The sequence below is a fragment of the Dipodomys spectabilis genome, unplaced genomic scaffold, assembly GCF_019054845.1.
Source record: "Dipodomys spectabilis isolate Male_0828 unplaced genomic scaffold, ASM1905484v1 ptg000127l, whole genome shotgun sequence".
NCBI classification, from domain to species: domain Eukaryota; kingdom Metazoa; phylum Chordata; class Mammalia; order Rodentia; family Heteromyidae; genus Dipodomys; species Dipodomys spectabilis.
The window spans coordinates 3,338,827-3,354,524 of NW_024870804.1; the positions used below are offsets into that span (position 1 = coordinate 3,338,827).

General features: G+C 48.1%; 1 protein-coding gene across 1 annotated transcript in view; it reads right to left on the reverse strand.

The window, feature by feature from the left end:
* Positions 1-15,698, reverse strand: part of Gga2 (golgi associated, gamma adaptin ear containing, ARF binding protein 2) — a 36,325-nt gene that overhangs the window by 1,695 nt on the left and 18,932 nt on the right. The window contains exons 8-16 of the mRNA XM_042689832.1: positions 15,132-15,269; positions 10,970-11,051; positions 8,045-8,170; positions 6,271-6,393; positions 6,001-6,029; positions 5,598-5,713; positions 4,583-4,740; positions 1,534-1,703; positions 178-288 (exon numbers count right to left, since the gene is read on the reverse strand). Coding sequence (XP_042545766.1) covers positions 178-288; positions 1,534-1,703; positions 4,583-4,740; positions 5,598-5,713; positions 6,001-6,029; positions 6,271-6,393; positions 8,045-8,170; positions 10,970-11,051; positions 15,132-15,269 — 1,053 coding nt within the window. The remainder of the gene's footprint in view (positions 1-177; positions 289-1,533; positions 1,704-4,582; positions 4,741-5,597; positions 5,714-6,000; positions 6,030-6,270; positions 6,394-8,044; positions 8,171-10,969; positions 11,052-15,131; positions 15,270-15,698) is intronic.

Genomic DNA, 15,698 nt, shown 5'->3' on the forward strand with positions numbered 1-15,698 from the left:
GTTAGGCCGTTCCTGTCTCTCCCTCAGTTGGAAGCTATGATAATCCACCATATATCTTCTCGTAAGTCCCAAAGACAACCAGCCCCCAGCAACAGCTGTCCTATTCCCAGCATGGGAGTCATGTGAGATCTTAGAACCAGTCACCCTTCCCCTGCTAAGGCCTCCAAGAGCACATACTTTATGTGGATTGTCGAGCAGCAGCATCTGGGAGATCACGGCTGGAGGCATCAAAGGGCTGAATGCAGGCAGCTTGGAGCTGGAGGCCGGCTGCAGCTTTACCCGCATGGACTGCCAGGGGAGAGGGGAAGACATAATCCACCACATACCTCACCCCCAAACCCCCACAAGCTCCTGCCTCAGTGACAGCTCAGGTAGGCAGGAGCATGACTCCACCTCCCAGAGGAGATCAGGCATCTCGGGGGCCATGGGCGCCATCCAGTGGTGGAGCCCCATGGTGGTTCCTTCCAGTGGAGGGAGGAAAGGAGTCCTAACAGCCTTTCCTCCATTCACACATCTGAACCAGTGGCAACAGCTGGCACCTGACAGGCCACATGAGAAGAGCAGCAGCTCATGGTGCGCTGAAGTCTCTCTGTTTCTTACTAGCTCTTATGATCCTGAACGAAACATTTAATTTCTGAACCTTCTGTATAAAACATTTAATAACTGCCAAAGACTGCCATTAAGGATTAAAGACTGCATGTCTTTCCTCTAGGATCTCTTCCCTTCAAGTGACACACCCCTTCAGGTGATGGTGGTATGGCTGACATCCTTCGAAAAGGGTGGACACATTGGCCAAGTCCCTCTACACCCCAAGTCCAACATATATGAGTGCCATCAACGAGGCCAACCACAGCCTTGGCCTGAGGGGTCCTTATGCACACCTCAGGCCAGGTGACAGTTTTTAGTTTGTTTTCTTAAGATAGGCTGTCACAGCCAGGCACCAGTGGCTCACACCTGCAATCCTAGCTACTAAGGAAGCTGAGATGTCAGGATTGTGGTTCAAAGCCAACCCAGGCAGGAAAGTCCATGAATTAACCACCAGGAAACCAGAAGTGGTACTATCGCTCAAGTGCTAGAGCGCTCGCCTTGAGCTGAAGAGCTGAGGGACAGTGCCCAGGCACAGAGTTCAAGTCCCATGACTAACCAAAAAATAGAAAAAAGAGATAGGCTGTCACACTATGGGGATCTCCTGAACTCCTGTGATCCTCCTGTCTCATGTTCATGTACCACTAACCTGACTTAAAGTTTTAGTGATGAAATGGGCTTAGGACCATGTAAGCCTGAACCTGCTGGCAGTCACTTTCCTGCTCTGTGTACACAGTATGAGAATAATGCCAAGAAGGAGTCAAGAGATGGAAAGAGCCTCAAGGAATCACTGAAAAACCTGCCTGGATACGCTCGCAGCTGAGGCCAAATAGCCAATACAATTACAATTCCCATCTGACGTTCCACAAGTTAGCGTGAAGATTCTCATTCCCAATGATGATGGGCATGACTGGAAACGCCACAGGAGCTGGCCAGCAGAGGACTCACCTTGGGCACAGCCACCTGAAACATGATGTCCCAGACAGGCTGCGTGGCAGTGCTCATCATAGTCAGCAGTAAGACCTGCACCTCCGGATGGCCCGGGGCCCCGGTCTGGGAGAAGTGCAGCAGAATGCGGAAGCCATTGCGGTCATATACGATAACCGGGGGCAGGCTGCCTGGAGACAAGGATCCAAACACAAGGGTTGGTTCGGGTCGGCTGCACTATGTTGTCCTAGGCTTCCCAACTACCTGCCCCCACCATCAGCAGTTTTTGAAGAGAGGTAAGATTATGGTTAAAATAATGCACAAACACTTTAGAAAACAGAGAATATTAAAAGAAATTTTTTAAAAAACCCTTTGGCTGGAAGTGTGTCTTAGTGGTAGAGTGCTTGCCTAGAATGTATGAAGCCCTGGGTTCAATTCCTGAGTACCACATACACAGAAAAAGCCGGAAGTGGCACTGTGGCTCAAGTGGTAGAGTGCTACTTGCTAACCTTGAGCAAAAGAAGCTCAGGGACAGTGCCTAGGCCCTGAGTTCAAGCCCCACAACTGAAAAAAAAAAAAAAGACTTTACAAATGGGCTTGTTTTATTCTCTCATACTACTTCCACATACTCACACTCACCTTTATATTTAATTTTATAAAATTGTAAAGAAGCTGAGCACTCCTGGCTCAGGCCTGTAATCCTAGCTACTCAGGAGGTTGAGATCTGAGAACACTGTTCAAAGCCAGCCTGGGTAGGAAAGTCTGTGAAATTCTTTTCTTTTTTTTTTTTTTTGTCGGTCATGGGGCTTGAACTCTGGGCCTGAGCGCTGTCCCTAGCGCTCTACCACTTGAGCTACAGCAACACTTCCGGTTTTCTGGTGGTTTACTGGAGATAGGAGTGTGAGTCTTTCCTGCCTGGCTGGCTTTGAACCATGATCCTCAGATCTCAGCCTCCTGAGTAGCTAGGATTACAGGCGTGAGCCACCAGCGCCCGGCTGTGAAACTCTTTTTTTGTTTTTTTTTGGGGGGGCGGGTCTGAACTCTGGGCCTGGGCGCTGTCCCTCAGCTCCTCAGCTCAAGGCTAGCGCTCTACCACTTGAGCCACAGTGCCACTTCCGGCCTTTTTTTTTCTTTTTGCTTATGTGGTGCTGAGGAATCAAACCCAGGGCCTCATGCATTCAAGGCAAGCGCTCTACCACTGAGCCACCTTCCCAGCCCCTTAAAAGATGTTTTAATTTACCTAAGAAGTGACTATAACATTAATTTGAGGAGAATAATAGATGGTATTTAAATAAAAATATTACAATAAAACTCCTATTTTCTAGAATATACACTATTTTTTTTTTTTTTGGTTGGTCGTGGGGCTTGAACTCTGGGCTTGGGCACTGTCCCTGTGCTCTTCAGCTTAAGGCAAACACTCTACCACTTGAACCACAGCACCACTTCTGGTTTTCTAGTTGTTTATTGGAGTCTCATGAACTTTCCTGCCTGGGCTGGCTTTGAACCGCTATGCTCAGCTCTCAGCCTCCTGAGTAGCGAGGATTACAGGCGTGAGCCACCAGCGCCAGCATTAATTTTTTTTTAATTTAAAAATTTTCTGGTCCTGAAGCTTGAACTCAGGGCCTGGACACTGTCCCTTTTGCTCAAGGCTAGTGTTTTACCACTTGAGCCACAAATCCACTTCTGGCTTTTTTCTTGGGAGGGAGGGAGTGCTTAATTGGAGATAAGAATCTCATGGACTTTCCTGCCTGGGCTGGCTTTGAACCTCAATCCTCAGATCTCAACTTCCTGAGTAGTTAAGATTACGAGTGTAGGGCACTAATGTCCAGCTAATACACTAATTTTTAATGAGACCAACAAAAGAAGAACAGGCACATTTGTATTAGCAAATGCTTGGAGATAAAATTGCAATTCAAATAAAGTGACATAAAACAGAGCATGCAGCGGGTGTGGTTGTGCATGTCTGTAATCCCAAGCTACTTGAGTGTCTGAGGTGGGAAGATCAGGCGTATAATTCGTCCTGCCCCTCCCCCTAATAAATGCACAGAGCATGAGAAATCAACCCAAATATGGAACTTAACATGAGAATAAATACTTGACAAATCAGTGGCTGACTCAACACAAAGCACAAAGATGATTGCCCAACCATATGGAAAAATCTACCAGCCAAAGGCCACTTATCAAACTGTATAAGATAGCCAGGTGCCAGTGGCTCACTGGCTGGGCCTTTCATTGTTCTTCTGGAGCAGAGGTAATACCCACTTTTATGAGTGTCAAATCCCTTTTCCTTTTTTTTTTTTTGTCAGTCGTAGGGTTTGAACTCAGGGCCTCCATCTCTGAGATTTTTTGCTCAAGGCTAACGCTGTACCACTTGAGCCACAGCTTCACTTCTGGCTTTTTAGTGGTTAATCAGAGTTAAGAGTCTCACGGACGCTGGGTGCTGGTGGCTCATGCCTGTAATCCTAGCTACTCAGGAGGCTGAGATCTGAGGATTGCGGTTCAAAGCCAGCCCGGGCAGGAGAGACCGTGAGACTCCTATCTCCAATAAAACCACCAGAAAACCGGAAGTGGCGCTGTAGCTCAAGTGGTAGAGTGCTCGCCTTGAGCTGAAGAGCCGAGGGACAGCGCCCAAGCCCAGAGTTCAAGCCCCACGACCGACCCAAAAAAAAAAAAGTCTCACGGACTTTCCTGTCTGGGCTGGATTTGAATCGTGCTCCTCCAATCTCAGCCTCCTGAAATTACAGGGCGCTCCAGAATTACAGATGTGAAAAATAATGAAAGGAAAAAGGTCTGGCTGTGTGGTTCAAGTGATAGAGTACCTATCCTGAAAGCACAAGACCGAAGTCCTAACCCCAATACTGACAAAATACATATACATACATACACACATAGACATATAGATATGTATAATCTGTATCTATTAAATATCTATATAAATGTATGTGTGAGAGAGAGACAGAGACAGAGAGAGACAAGGAAGTCTCCATTTATCCTCTGCCCCAGGCAAGCTGACCAGGAGGAAGCCCAGGAGGCTACCAGCAAGAAGAAAAGCAGGAACAACCATACTTACTGGGCTTCACAGACTCCAAAGGGACAAACACCTGAGCCAGAGGTGTGTTCTGTGATGCTGGGGAAGAGGCCAGGGAGCCAGCCTCCCACGACCAGCCCGGGGAGGACTTGGTACCTGGTGGCACTTCCTTTGGAATACTTTTCTGTGGCACATAATTCCTACAGAGAGACATACAAATAAAACAAAACTCAAGACTAGTCAAACCTTCTAAGGATCCCAGGAATCCATGATTTGGCTCTCTGAAAAACAAGGTGAGGAAGGGAAATACATACTCGATACACACGGAAGGAATGACGGACCACTACACACAGCCAATGACTTGAAGCCAGTAAGGATGGGGCACACGGAGGCCCAAAGATGACCCATGACATGAAAAGAGACAGGCTGGCCGGGCACCGGTGGCTCACGCCTGTCATCCTAGCTACTCAGGAGGCTGAGATCTGAGGATCATGGTTCAAAACCAGCCCAGGCAGGAAAGTCTGTGAGACTCTTATCTACAATAAACCACTCAGAAAACCAGAAGTGGTGCTGTGGCTCAAGTGGTGGAGTGCTCGCCTTGAGCTGAAGAACTGAGGGACAGCACCCAGGCCCCACAACTGACAAAAAGAAGAGAGAGAGAGAGAGAGAGAGAGAGAGAGAGAGAGAGAGGCTGGATGGAGCACACTTTCTAAGAACCAGCTACAATAATGCACTAACTTCTATATTATACACACACACACAAAGCAGAGATAAAGTGCTACATTGTTTTTACAGACTAGCACTTAGGACCTCCTGTTATATTTCTATATATATTGTATATTATATTTATATTTTATCCCCCTAGTCTTTATGAAACTCCTTCAGGACACCCCAGCCAGAGCATGTAGGCTGGAAGGAGAGCAGGAAATGGGGAAGTGGCACACTGCGGCTGAATAGCAAGAAGACGCTGATCCATGGCTGCTGGCTCCCAGCGCCACCCCAGGCCCTACAGCACGTGCCAAAGCCTGACGCTTTCACTTCCTATACCCAGACTCACAGGGACCCTGGAGACAGCTGTGGCGAGAGGAGATCCAGCAAGTTCCTGTCTCCAGAAGGGCTCTGCATGCCGCCTTCTTGGGGATTCTTTTCCTTGCAGCAACTCTGACCAGCAACCTGTATGAGGCGAGGGGGAGAAGCAACACAGGAGCTACAGCCCTAGCTTCATGTGTGCCTGGAACGGAAGAGAGAGGGCAGAGCAGAGGACTTCCGAAGAAGGCCCCCCCTTTCTTCAGGAAGGGGGCAGGAGAGGTTTGCTGCAGACTGGGTGAAGAAGAGCTCTGGGCCACCAAACCCACCGGCTGTTCCTGCAGGTCCCTTGGGATCCAGCCAACACCTCTACCCTGGGGCAAGTGTATTGGAAACCCTTCCTGCCCCCTCTCAGGGCTAGCATCCTTTCTTACCTTATTCAGAACAGGAGCATCACTGATCCCTGTAAGAGAGAAGCAAGAGTGAGGGAGGCACTCGCTAACCACCAGACATGAGACCAATGGCACAGCTGCCCTCCCTGGACATGGAGAAAGTCTACACAAACCTAATGTATGCACAGTCACCAGACCCCGCAAACCTGAAGGGACTTTTCTGAACTATGTACATTGAGCCCCTCAAAAGCAAGGCTGTGCTCCCCACTCTCCACTCAGCACCACAATGCTCACCCCCAATGGCTGTCTCACCTAAGGCTGCCAGGTCCTGATGAAGCAGAGATGGCGCCACAGGCCCAGCCTGCCCGGATGCACTGTGCATGTCCAGGTCGATCAGGGGGCAGTTCTTGCTACAGCCTGTGGGATTCTGAAACACTAGAAATAAAGACAGTCAAGGTTAGTAGGCTCAGCCAGAGGTGAGAGTCCAGGCTCTGCTGAAATCCAACCAGCATTCTACAATGTTCCCTGAATCTGAAGACATCAGACCTCAACCCTCAAGCACCTCCCACTGCAGCTGAGCATCTGGACAGAGCCAGGACTAGAGTTGGGACCAGAGGATGGCCTTCCTGGCCAAGACTACATTGTTCTCCCAGGGGCCCATGAGCCCAGGCCTCAGCAGATTAGGTTTCTTCTTCAACTTGAAGGCCTTTAGAGGTTTGTGACCAGATAGGATCAGGTCACCTGCACATATCCCAGGCCTAGCATAGTAGGGGCTACAAAGATATCATACCAAGCTAGGCCAAGCTCCAAGTAATCTCCCCCCCACTCCCACCTTGGCAGTTCTGGGGCTTCAACTCAGGACCTCACAGTTCCTAGGCAGGCATTTTACCACTAAAGCCACACCCACAGCCTTTTTTATTTTTTGCCAGTCATGGGGCCTGAACTCTGGGCCTGGGTGCTGTCCCTCAGCTCTTCAGCTCAAGGCTAGTGCTCTACCACTTGAGCCACAGCACCACATCTGGCTTTTTCTGCTTATGTGGTGCTGAGGAATCAAACCCAGGGCCTCATGCATGCAAGGCAAGCACTCTACCACTGAGCCATCTCCCCAGCCCCAGCCCACAGCCTTTTTGTGCTTAGTTATTTTTCAAGTGAGGTCTTGAAATTTTGCCTGGGTGTGGCCTTAAGGACCATGATCTCCCTACCCCTGATTACAAGTGTGACCCATCATGGTTGGCCTGCCAAACAGCGCCAGTACAGAAATATTGCAATGTAAATGCCTTTTCTTTTTCTTTTTTGTCAGTCATGGGACTTGAACTCTAGGCCTAGGCTCTGTCCCAGGACAGATAAGAGTCTCGCCAGGGCTGGGAAGGTGGCTCAGTGGTAGAGTGCTTGCCTTGCATGCATGAGCCAATGGTTCACGCCTTTAATCCTAGCTACTCAGGAGGCTGAGATCTGAGGATAGTGGTTCAAAGCCAGCCCATGAAGGAAAGTCCCTGAAACTCTTATCTCCAATAAACTGGCAAAAAACCAGAAGTGGTACTATGGCTCAAGTGATAGAGCGCTACCCTACCACTTGAAGAGCTGAGAAGCCGAGGGACAGCGGCCTGGCCCAGAGTTCAAGCCCCATGACTGACCAAAAAAAAAGTCCCACAGACCTTCCTTCCCTGAACTGACTTTGAACCACAATCCTCAGATCTCAGCCTCTTGAGTCTCTAGGATTACAGGCATGAGTCACCAGTGCCCAGCTGCCTTTTATTTCTTTATTGATTGCATTACTGGCATAAAACCTAGGGCCTTGTGCTAGGCAAGTGCTGAGCCGCCAAAGACTATTTCTGGGACTTGTAGCTCTGGTAAGTGAGCACTTAGGAGAAGATGCAAATCTGGGCCCGGCACAGCCTCTGCCTGTGTGTGTGATCACAGCGGAGGCCCAGCCAGGCAGTGGCAAGTGGATGCTGTTGTGGTACTGGAGAGGAGAGAGGGGAAAGGGGACAGAGACAGGTCCCTTTTCTGTGCCATATCCTCCCACCCCCCTCACCCCCCCAACACACATACACTTCTTTCCCAAGCAGAAGACAGAGACGCATACCTCTAGAGACAGGAATGTCTCCCACTGAGCTAGTCACTGTGTTCCCAAAGGTGACTCGGCCCTCCATCACCTGTTTGTACAGCAGAACTCCCTGGGTGAGGAGGTCGTTGGCCTGGAGAATCTCCGCTGAAGGAATAAGAGAATGAGAACCCTGAGTGAGCAGCCCCGCCTCCATGTTTCTCAGCCAGTCCACAAAGCAGCCCTCATGAGCCGAGTCTATGATCCTAGCTACTCAGGAGACTGAGATATCTGAGGATCCCAGTTTGAAGCCAGTCCAGGCAGGAAAATCTCTGAAACTCTTATTTCCATATATCCACTAAAAAGCTGAACGTAAAGCTGTGGCCCAAGTACATGAGTGCTAGCCTTCAGCAAGAAAGCTCAGGGACAGCACCTAGGCCCTGAGTTCAAGACCCAGTATGGGCATACACAGTAAAATAAGCAGTCTTCACACACCAGGCTGAGCACACTCAAACCCCAGCACTTCACCACTCAATTCTGAGTCTCTCTTTGCTCTCAACAGAGGAAACAAATACTCCACCATGTTCACACCACTATCACGTTGCTGACATGTACTCTCAAAATGCTGCTCTTTGAGGAACTAAAAGGAACACTTTAATTTTAGTCTAAAACTAAAATCCAATCCCCGCATGCAGGAGGCTGAGGCAGCAGAAATGTTTCAGCCTATGTAGGAACCTGTTTGAGAACCAAACAAACCAAAGAGCCATCTTGTCAATGTGGATGCAACTATGAAGAGAGTTCTGAGGGCAATTTGGAACACAAATCGGCTTTCGAGCCCAGCAGTTCCATAGAAGTATAGAGCTAGTTCTTCCCGTGAAAACTTGGCATCCAAATTGTAATGTGCTTAAACATAATCTGCACACTTGGATTTCGAAACTGCCTGAGCATTTGTGACAGGGTCCAGCGACCTACAATGGAGTCTCTCCTGGAAGACGGATAGAACAACATTCACAGGCCAAAGTACCATACACTACTTCTAAGGAGTAGGCTAGTGCTAACCCTGACCCTGACCTTCATGTCCCCAAATGTTTAGCTGCTAAAGGAGGCTCCAAATTGCCAATGAGGCAGAATTGAGTAGCAAGAGACTTTATTTGGCATGTCTCTGCCTACTTAGGCTTAACATTAAAACTCACTGCAATCACCAAGAAAATAAGGGATTGCACAAGAATTATATCACAAAAGCAGGCAACCTCCTATGTACAATGCGCCTCCTGAACATCATTTGCAATATATTCTTTGGTTTTTTGTTGTTCATTTGTTTTTTTGTTTTGGTAGTGGGGCTTGAACTCTGGGCCTAGGTGCTGTCCCTCAGCTCTTCAGCTCAAGGCTAACACTCTACTACTTGTGTCACAGCGCCACTTCTGGTTTTCTGGTGGCTTATTGGTTTTCTGGTGGCTTATTTCCGGTGTCTCACACCTGTAATCCTAGCTACTCAGGAGGCTGAGATCTGAGGCTCAGGTTTCAAAGCCATCCTGGGCAGGAAAGTCCATGAGACTGTTATCTCCAATAAACCACTAGAAAACTAGAAGTGGTGCTGTGGCTCAAGCAGTAGTATGCTTGCCTTGAGCTGAAGAGCGTAGGGACAGCGCCCAAACGGAGTTCAAGCCCCATGACAGACCAAAAAAGTCTCATAAACTTCCCTGCCTGGGCTGGCTTTGAACCCTGATCCTCAGATCTCAGGTTCCTGAGTAGCTAGGACTACAGGCATGAGCAACTAGCGCCTGGATTTCATTTGTTTTCTTTTTCTGTGCCTATTCTAGAGCTTGAACTCAAGGCTCAGGTTTTCTTGCCTGATTTTCTTGCTCACAGCTGGTGCTCAACCACCTGAGCCATGCTCCCAGTCTGGCATTTTACTGATAAATTAGAGATGGGAGTCTTTCTAACTTTTCTGCAGGGCTGGCTTTAAACCATGACTATCCCAAGTTTCAGCCACCTGAGTTGGTAGGAGCACAGGTGTGAACCACAGGCATCTGGGCTTTTTTCTTTTTTTCTAGGTTTCACTATGTAACTAACCTAGGCTGGCCTTAACTCTCAATCCTCTTGCCTCCACCTCTTGAGTGCTAGGATAACAGACCTGGGACAATATACCTGCCTTGTTAATTTTTTTTGTCCGTCATAGGGCTTGAACTCAGGGCTTGGATGCTTTTTTGCTCAAGGCTAATAGTGCTCTACCACTTTGAGCCACAGCTCCACTTCTGGTTTTCTGCTGGTTTTCTGGAGATAAGAGTCTCATGGACTTTCCTGCCCACGCTGTCTTTGACCCATGATCCTCCCAAGTAGCTAGGATTACAGCATGAGCCACTGGCACAAGCCACCAGCATCTGGCTTTCTTGTTTGCTTAGCTGAGGCAAAACCTAATCAAGTCCCTATTCAAATGAGAAATGTAAGAAGTAAAACAGAAATGGAGGGACAGAGGGTGAACAAATGTAGCAGTAGTACACACTAGACACTATGTTGAAAATGAACTATAAAACTTGTGGGTGGGGACTGGAGGGAAAAACTTGGAGAAAGCAAGGGAAGGGATATTGTCCAAAAAGAAACGTATTCTTTAGATGATTTATGTAATTATATGTATATAATTACAATAACGATAAAAAAAATTTTCAAAAAATAAGAATACAAACATTCAACAGGTTTGCAAACAGCAAAACTGAAGGAGATCCAGAGAACTTTCCTAGGGATCTGTTTGTTTTGCGCTGCTTCTCAAAGCTCTATGAGGCTGCTCAAACACCTAACTCCAAGTAAGCTCTCTCCCCTTTCTAACCTTTCAGATCTGTTCTTTGTTCAAGCCTAGATTTCTCTGGAAGTCACACCTTCCCAGCTCAACTGCTGCAACAGGACCCAGAGGCTCTTCATCTTGCTGCTGGCCCTGCAGCTTTTTAGCGCTTGGGGAAACAGAGCCCTTACCGAGCGCATCGTCGTCATCTGTGGTGTCACTGGCCAGCCGGAATAGGGTGGGCCGCAGCTTCTCACACCTTTCATACACGACCTGGAAAAACACAGCCTGATTTGCACAGTCCTAGGCCCCCACATAAGATCCTAAACCCCACCACTCAAACAAGCAGCAGTTCTGATGCAGGGTAGATTCTTCAGGCTATTCCAGATTCATGACAACAGGTATAAAGTAAGATGTTTCACAAAGTCTAGGCTTGTTGTATATGACGTGTGTGCGTGCGTGCGTGCGTGCGTGCGTGCGTGCGTGCGTGCGTGCGTGCGTGTGTGTACCAGGACTAGAACTCAACGCTTCACACTTTCTTTTAGCTTTGGCACTCAAGCCTGGCACTCTTACCACTTGAGCCATACCACCTCCACTTCTAGCTTTTGACCACCTTCACTTCTAGCTTTTGGGGCTTAAGCTGGTGCTTAATTGGAGATAAATGTCTCAAGGATTTTTCTGCCTGGGCTGGCTTTGAATTGAGACAATCAGATCTCAGCTTCCTCCTTTTTTGTTGTTGTTGTTGGTTGTTGATTGTGGGGCTTGAACTCTGGGCCTAGGTGCTGTCCCTCAGCTCTTTAGCTCCAAGCAAGCACTCTACCACTTTGAGCCACAAGGCCACTTCTGGTTTTCTGGGGGTTAATTTGGAGATAAGAATCTCACGGACTTTCCAGCTCGTGCTGGCTTTGAACCTTGATCCTCAGATCTCAGCCTCCTGAGTAGCTAGGATTACAGGCATGAGCCACCTGCACATGGCCCTTCTGATTTTTTAAGAAGTGGATAAGCAGAGCACGGATGGTTCACACATGTAATCCTAGCTGCTCAGGACACTAAGATCAAAGGATTGAGGTCAAAGGACTGTATTGCCCAGCCTAGGCAGTACATTAAGGTCTGAGAGATTCCATCTCTAACTTATCAGCAAACTGTCAGACTGGAGGTGTGGCTCAAGGGGTAGGGTACCAGCTGTGAGTGGAAAAAGCCAAGCAAGAACTCAAAGCCCCAAGTAAAAACCCCAGTACTAGCAAAAAAAAAAAGTTTAAGTCAGGAAATACCATATGGTTTCCTAAGGCTGGAACAGCTTTAACAGTGGATGAATCCTCCCCGCTTTACCACTGTTTGAGAACTTCCCACTCCAAGTGTCTTGTGACCATCTCAATCCCTTAACAACACACACTGTTTCATGGCCTCCTACTGAGGAGTAAAAGCTCTGCACAGCTTCACTCTGCTCCCCTCCTTCAAGGAGCTCAAGAACTAAGGTGACCTGCCAGGCCTTCCCTGCCTGCTGCCTCTCTCTGGGCCCTTTGCTGGGAGGGGAACTGTCCTGCACTGACCTTCCTGATGTGACCTCACTGTGGGAGGAAATGGATCCTGCGATGCCCGCTGGATGGAGCTCAGAAATCTGACCCTTTCCCTGCCACCCAGACTAGGGCTAGTGTGAGGTTCTCCCACTGTACCCAATCCAGTCATGGCTAGGAGCTGGGGCAGATGCACAAAGCAAGCTGGCCACAATGAATTCCCCTCAGGAGTTCATAATTGGGAGACTGTAGTTCACTTCTACCAATATTGTAAAATGGACAGTCAAACAAAGGGCCTGGAAGGCCATCTTTCCTGGAATGGAGAGAAGACTGAAGTCAGCCTGCAGGGGATGCTGTAAAGCCCTAAAGACCAGGAGAATGGTCACCTCAGCCACTACCTCACTATGAAACCAGCTGCTGGCTTCTTCCATAGAACAGGGCATCAGCAAGAAAAGGAGAAAAAAATAAGCTAAGCTTCACTAAAATTTGTGTGTGTGTGTGTATACGCACGTGAGCATGTACTTTAAAACATGCAATTGCTTGGCACCAGTGGCTCATGGCTGTGATCCTGGATACTCAAAAAGCTAAGATCTGAGGATCATGGTTCAAAGTCACCCTTGGCAGGAAAGTCATGAGACTCTTATCTCCAATTAACCACTAAAAAGCCAAAACTGGAGCTGTGGCTCAAGTGGTAGAGCACTAGACTTGAGCACAAAAGTTCAGGGACAGCACCCAGGCCCTGAATTCAAACCCCAAGACCAGCATCAAAAAAATAAATTAATAAAATAAAATTCATGCCAGCATGATGACTCACATCTTCAATTACAGCTATTCGGAGGGCAGAGATCAGAAGGATTGCAGTTTGAGGCTAAGAATGGCAAGACCTCATCTTAACCAATAAGCTGGATGTGGTAGGTGCATGCTGGTGGTCCCAGGTACTGGGCAGTATAAGTAGGAGGACTGCCATCTGAGGCTGGCCCCACACAAAACTCAAGACTATCTGAAAAATAAGCCAGAAAAGGTTGGAGGTGTAGTTCAAGTGTGCCTAGCAAACAGGAGACCCTAGATTCAAACCTCATTACTGCAAAAACAAAACAAACAAAAATGCATGTAATACAAAAATGAAGACAAGGGCTGGGAAGTTGGCTCAATGGTAGGGTGCTTACCTTGCATGCATGAAGCCCTAGGTTCAATTCCTCAGCACCACATAAGCAGAAAAAGCTAGAAATGATATTGTGGCTCAAGTGGTAGAGCACTAGCCTTGAGCTGAAGACCTAAGGGACAGCACCCCGGCCCAGAGTTCAGGCCCCATGACCAACCAAAAAAAAAAAAAAAAAAAAGAAGAAGAAGACAAAAAGATCTGTGCAGAAAGGATATACAAATGGCTAAAAAGCCCATCCAAGAGCTGGGAATGTGGCTTAGTGGTACAGTGCTTGCCTAGAATGCATGAAGCCCTAGGTTCAATTCCTCAGTACCACATAAACAGCAAGGCCAGAAGTAGTGCTGTGGCTCAAGGGAGAGTGCTAACCTTGAGCAAAAGAAGCTCAGGGACAATGCCCAGGCCCTGAGTTCAAGCCCTACAAAAAAAAAAAAAAAGAAAAGCCCATCCATCATAGATACTCAGGCATGAGTTAGTGACCTATGTCTGTGATCCTAGCTACTCAAGAGGCCAATACCAAGGCTTTGAAGTCAGACCACGGGGAATAGTATACAAGACATTCATTTCCAATGAACCATAAAAATAGAACACTCAGTGGCTCAAGTGGTAAAGTACCAGCTGTAAGGCAGAGTGCAATACCTTGAGTTCAAGCCCTAGTACTGACACCCAAACTATATAAATAAAATTAATTAATTAAAAAAATAAAAGGTGCTCAGCATAGCCATCAGGGAGGTACAGAAAGCCGTCACTTCACACTAGGGTAGCCATAATAAAAGACAGGGCCAGTTAATGGTGGCTCATGCTTGTGCTTTTAGTTACTCAAGAGACTTAGATTCCAGTTCAAAGCCAGCCAGGAAAGCTCATGGGATTCCATCTACAATGAACTAGCAAAATGTCAGACTGGTGATATGGCTCAAGGGGTGAAGTGGCAGCCCTGAGCAAGAAAGCTGAGCCAAAGTGTTAATCCTGAGTTCAAACCCCAGTATCGGGTCTGGGAAGGTGGCTCAGTGGTAGAGCGCTTGCCTTGCATGCCTGAGGCCCTGGGTTCGATTCCTCAGCACCACATAAGCAAAAAGAAAAAAAGCTAGAAGTGGTGCTGTGGCTTAAGTTGGTAGAGCACTAGTCTTGAGCTGAAGAGCTGAGGGACAGTGCCCAGGCCCAGAGTTCAGGCCCCAGAACCGGACCAAAAAAAAAAAAACAACAAAAAAACAAACAGTATCAACACCAAAAAGAAAAGGGGGAGAAAAAAAAAAAAAGTTAAATCTTGGCTTCGAATATGGCAATCACACAGGTAGATGCTACCCAGGAGAACTACAGAGTTGGTTCTCATGGCATTCTGCGCATCACTCCTTAGGGCCACTTAATCCACACTCACCCAAAAGCTGGAAACCACCAGTAACCACAAGCAGATGCACACGCGCACACACACACACACACACACACACACACATCAATCAGGAAAAAGTAGCAAGTATACTCTACCTACATGAGTCTAGCCAGAATTGAAAATAAATCAATGTCTGCTAAGGGATGAGGAGCTGGGGGGGAGGAAGGGATTGAGGAAATTGGGAGGTGATAGCCACATATCCTGTCTTCGTGTGATGATGAGTACAGTGCCAAGCACATGAATGTCATTTTTAGGAGAGGCAAAGCCCCAGGGCTGGTGTCCTGCCAGGGTACCTGCAGGGCTTCCTGGTCTGGTGGGGCCTGGCCCGGCCTGCGGTACGTGCTCAGCATCTCCCGTAGCACTTTCACGTGGCTTCGGACCTCCTCCACCGCACTCACCCTCCTGGACACTTTCTCTGATTTTTCTTGTTCCTTTAGGAAGAAAGAAGAGGACGCAAGTGAGAGCCAAGGCCTAGATGATGCCTGAATATGAAATAGGAAGGGAGCTCCAGAGGTCCTGAGTCAGTGAACAGGACTTACTGGGTGGTGAGGAAGATACCCTTGGACACCCTGGGCAGGACAGGGTGGGGGAGACGGGGGGGGGGGGGGGGAGTGGTGACTACAGTATGGGAGCCCTGAGACCCACGCCTTTCTATCTCAGACCATCATCTATAAGAACCGACCCCACCACGTACTGGTGGCTCACGCCTTTAATCCTAGCTACTCAGAAGTTTGAGATCTGAGGATCATGACTCAAAGCCAGCTGGGGCAGCAAAGTATGTGACATTTTTTTTTTTTTGGGGTCCGGTTGTGGGGCCTGAACTCTGGGCCTGCGCTGTCCCTCAGCTCTTCAGCTCAAGG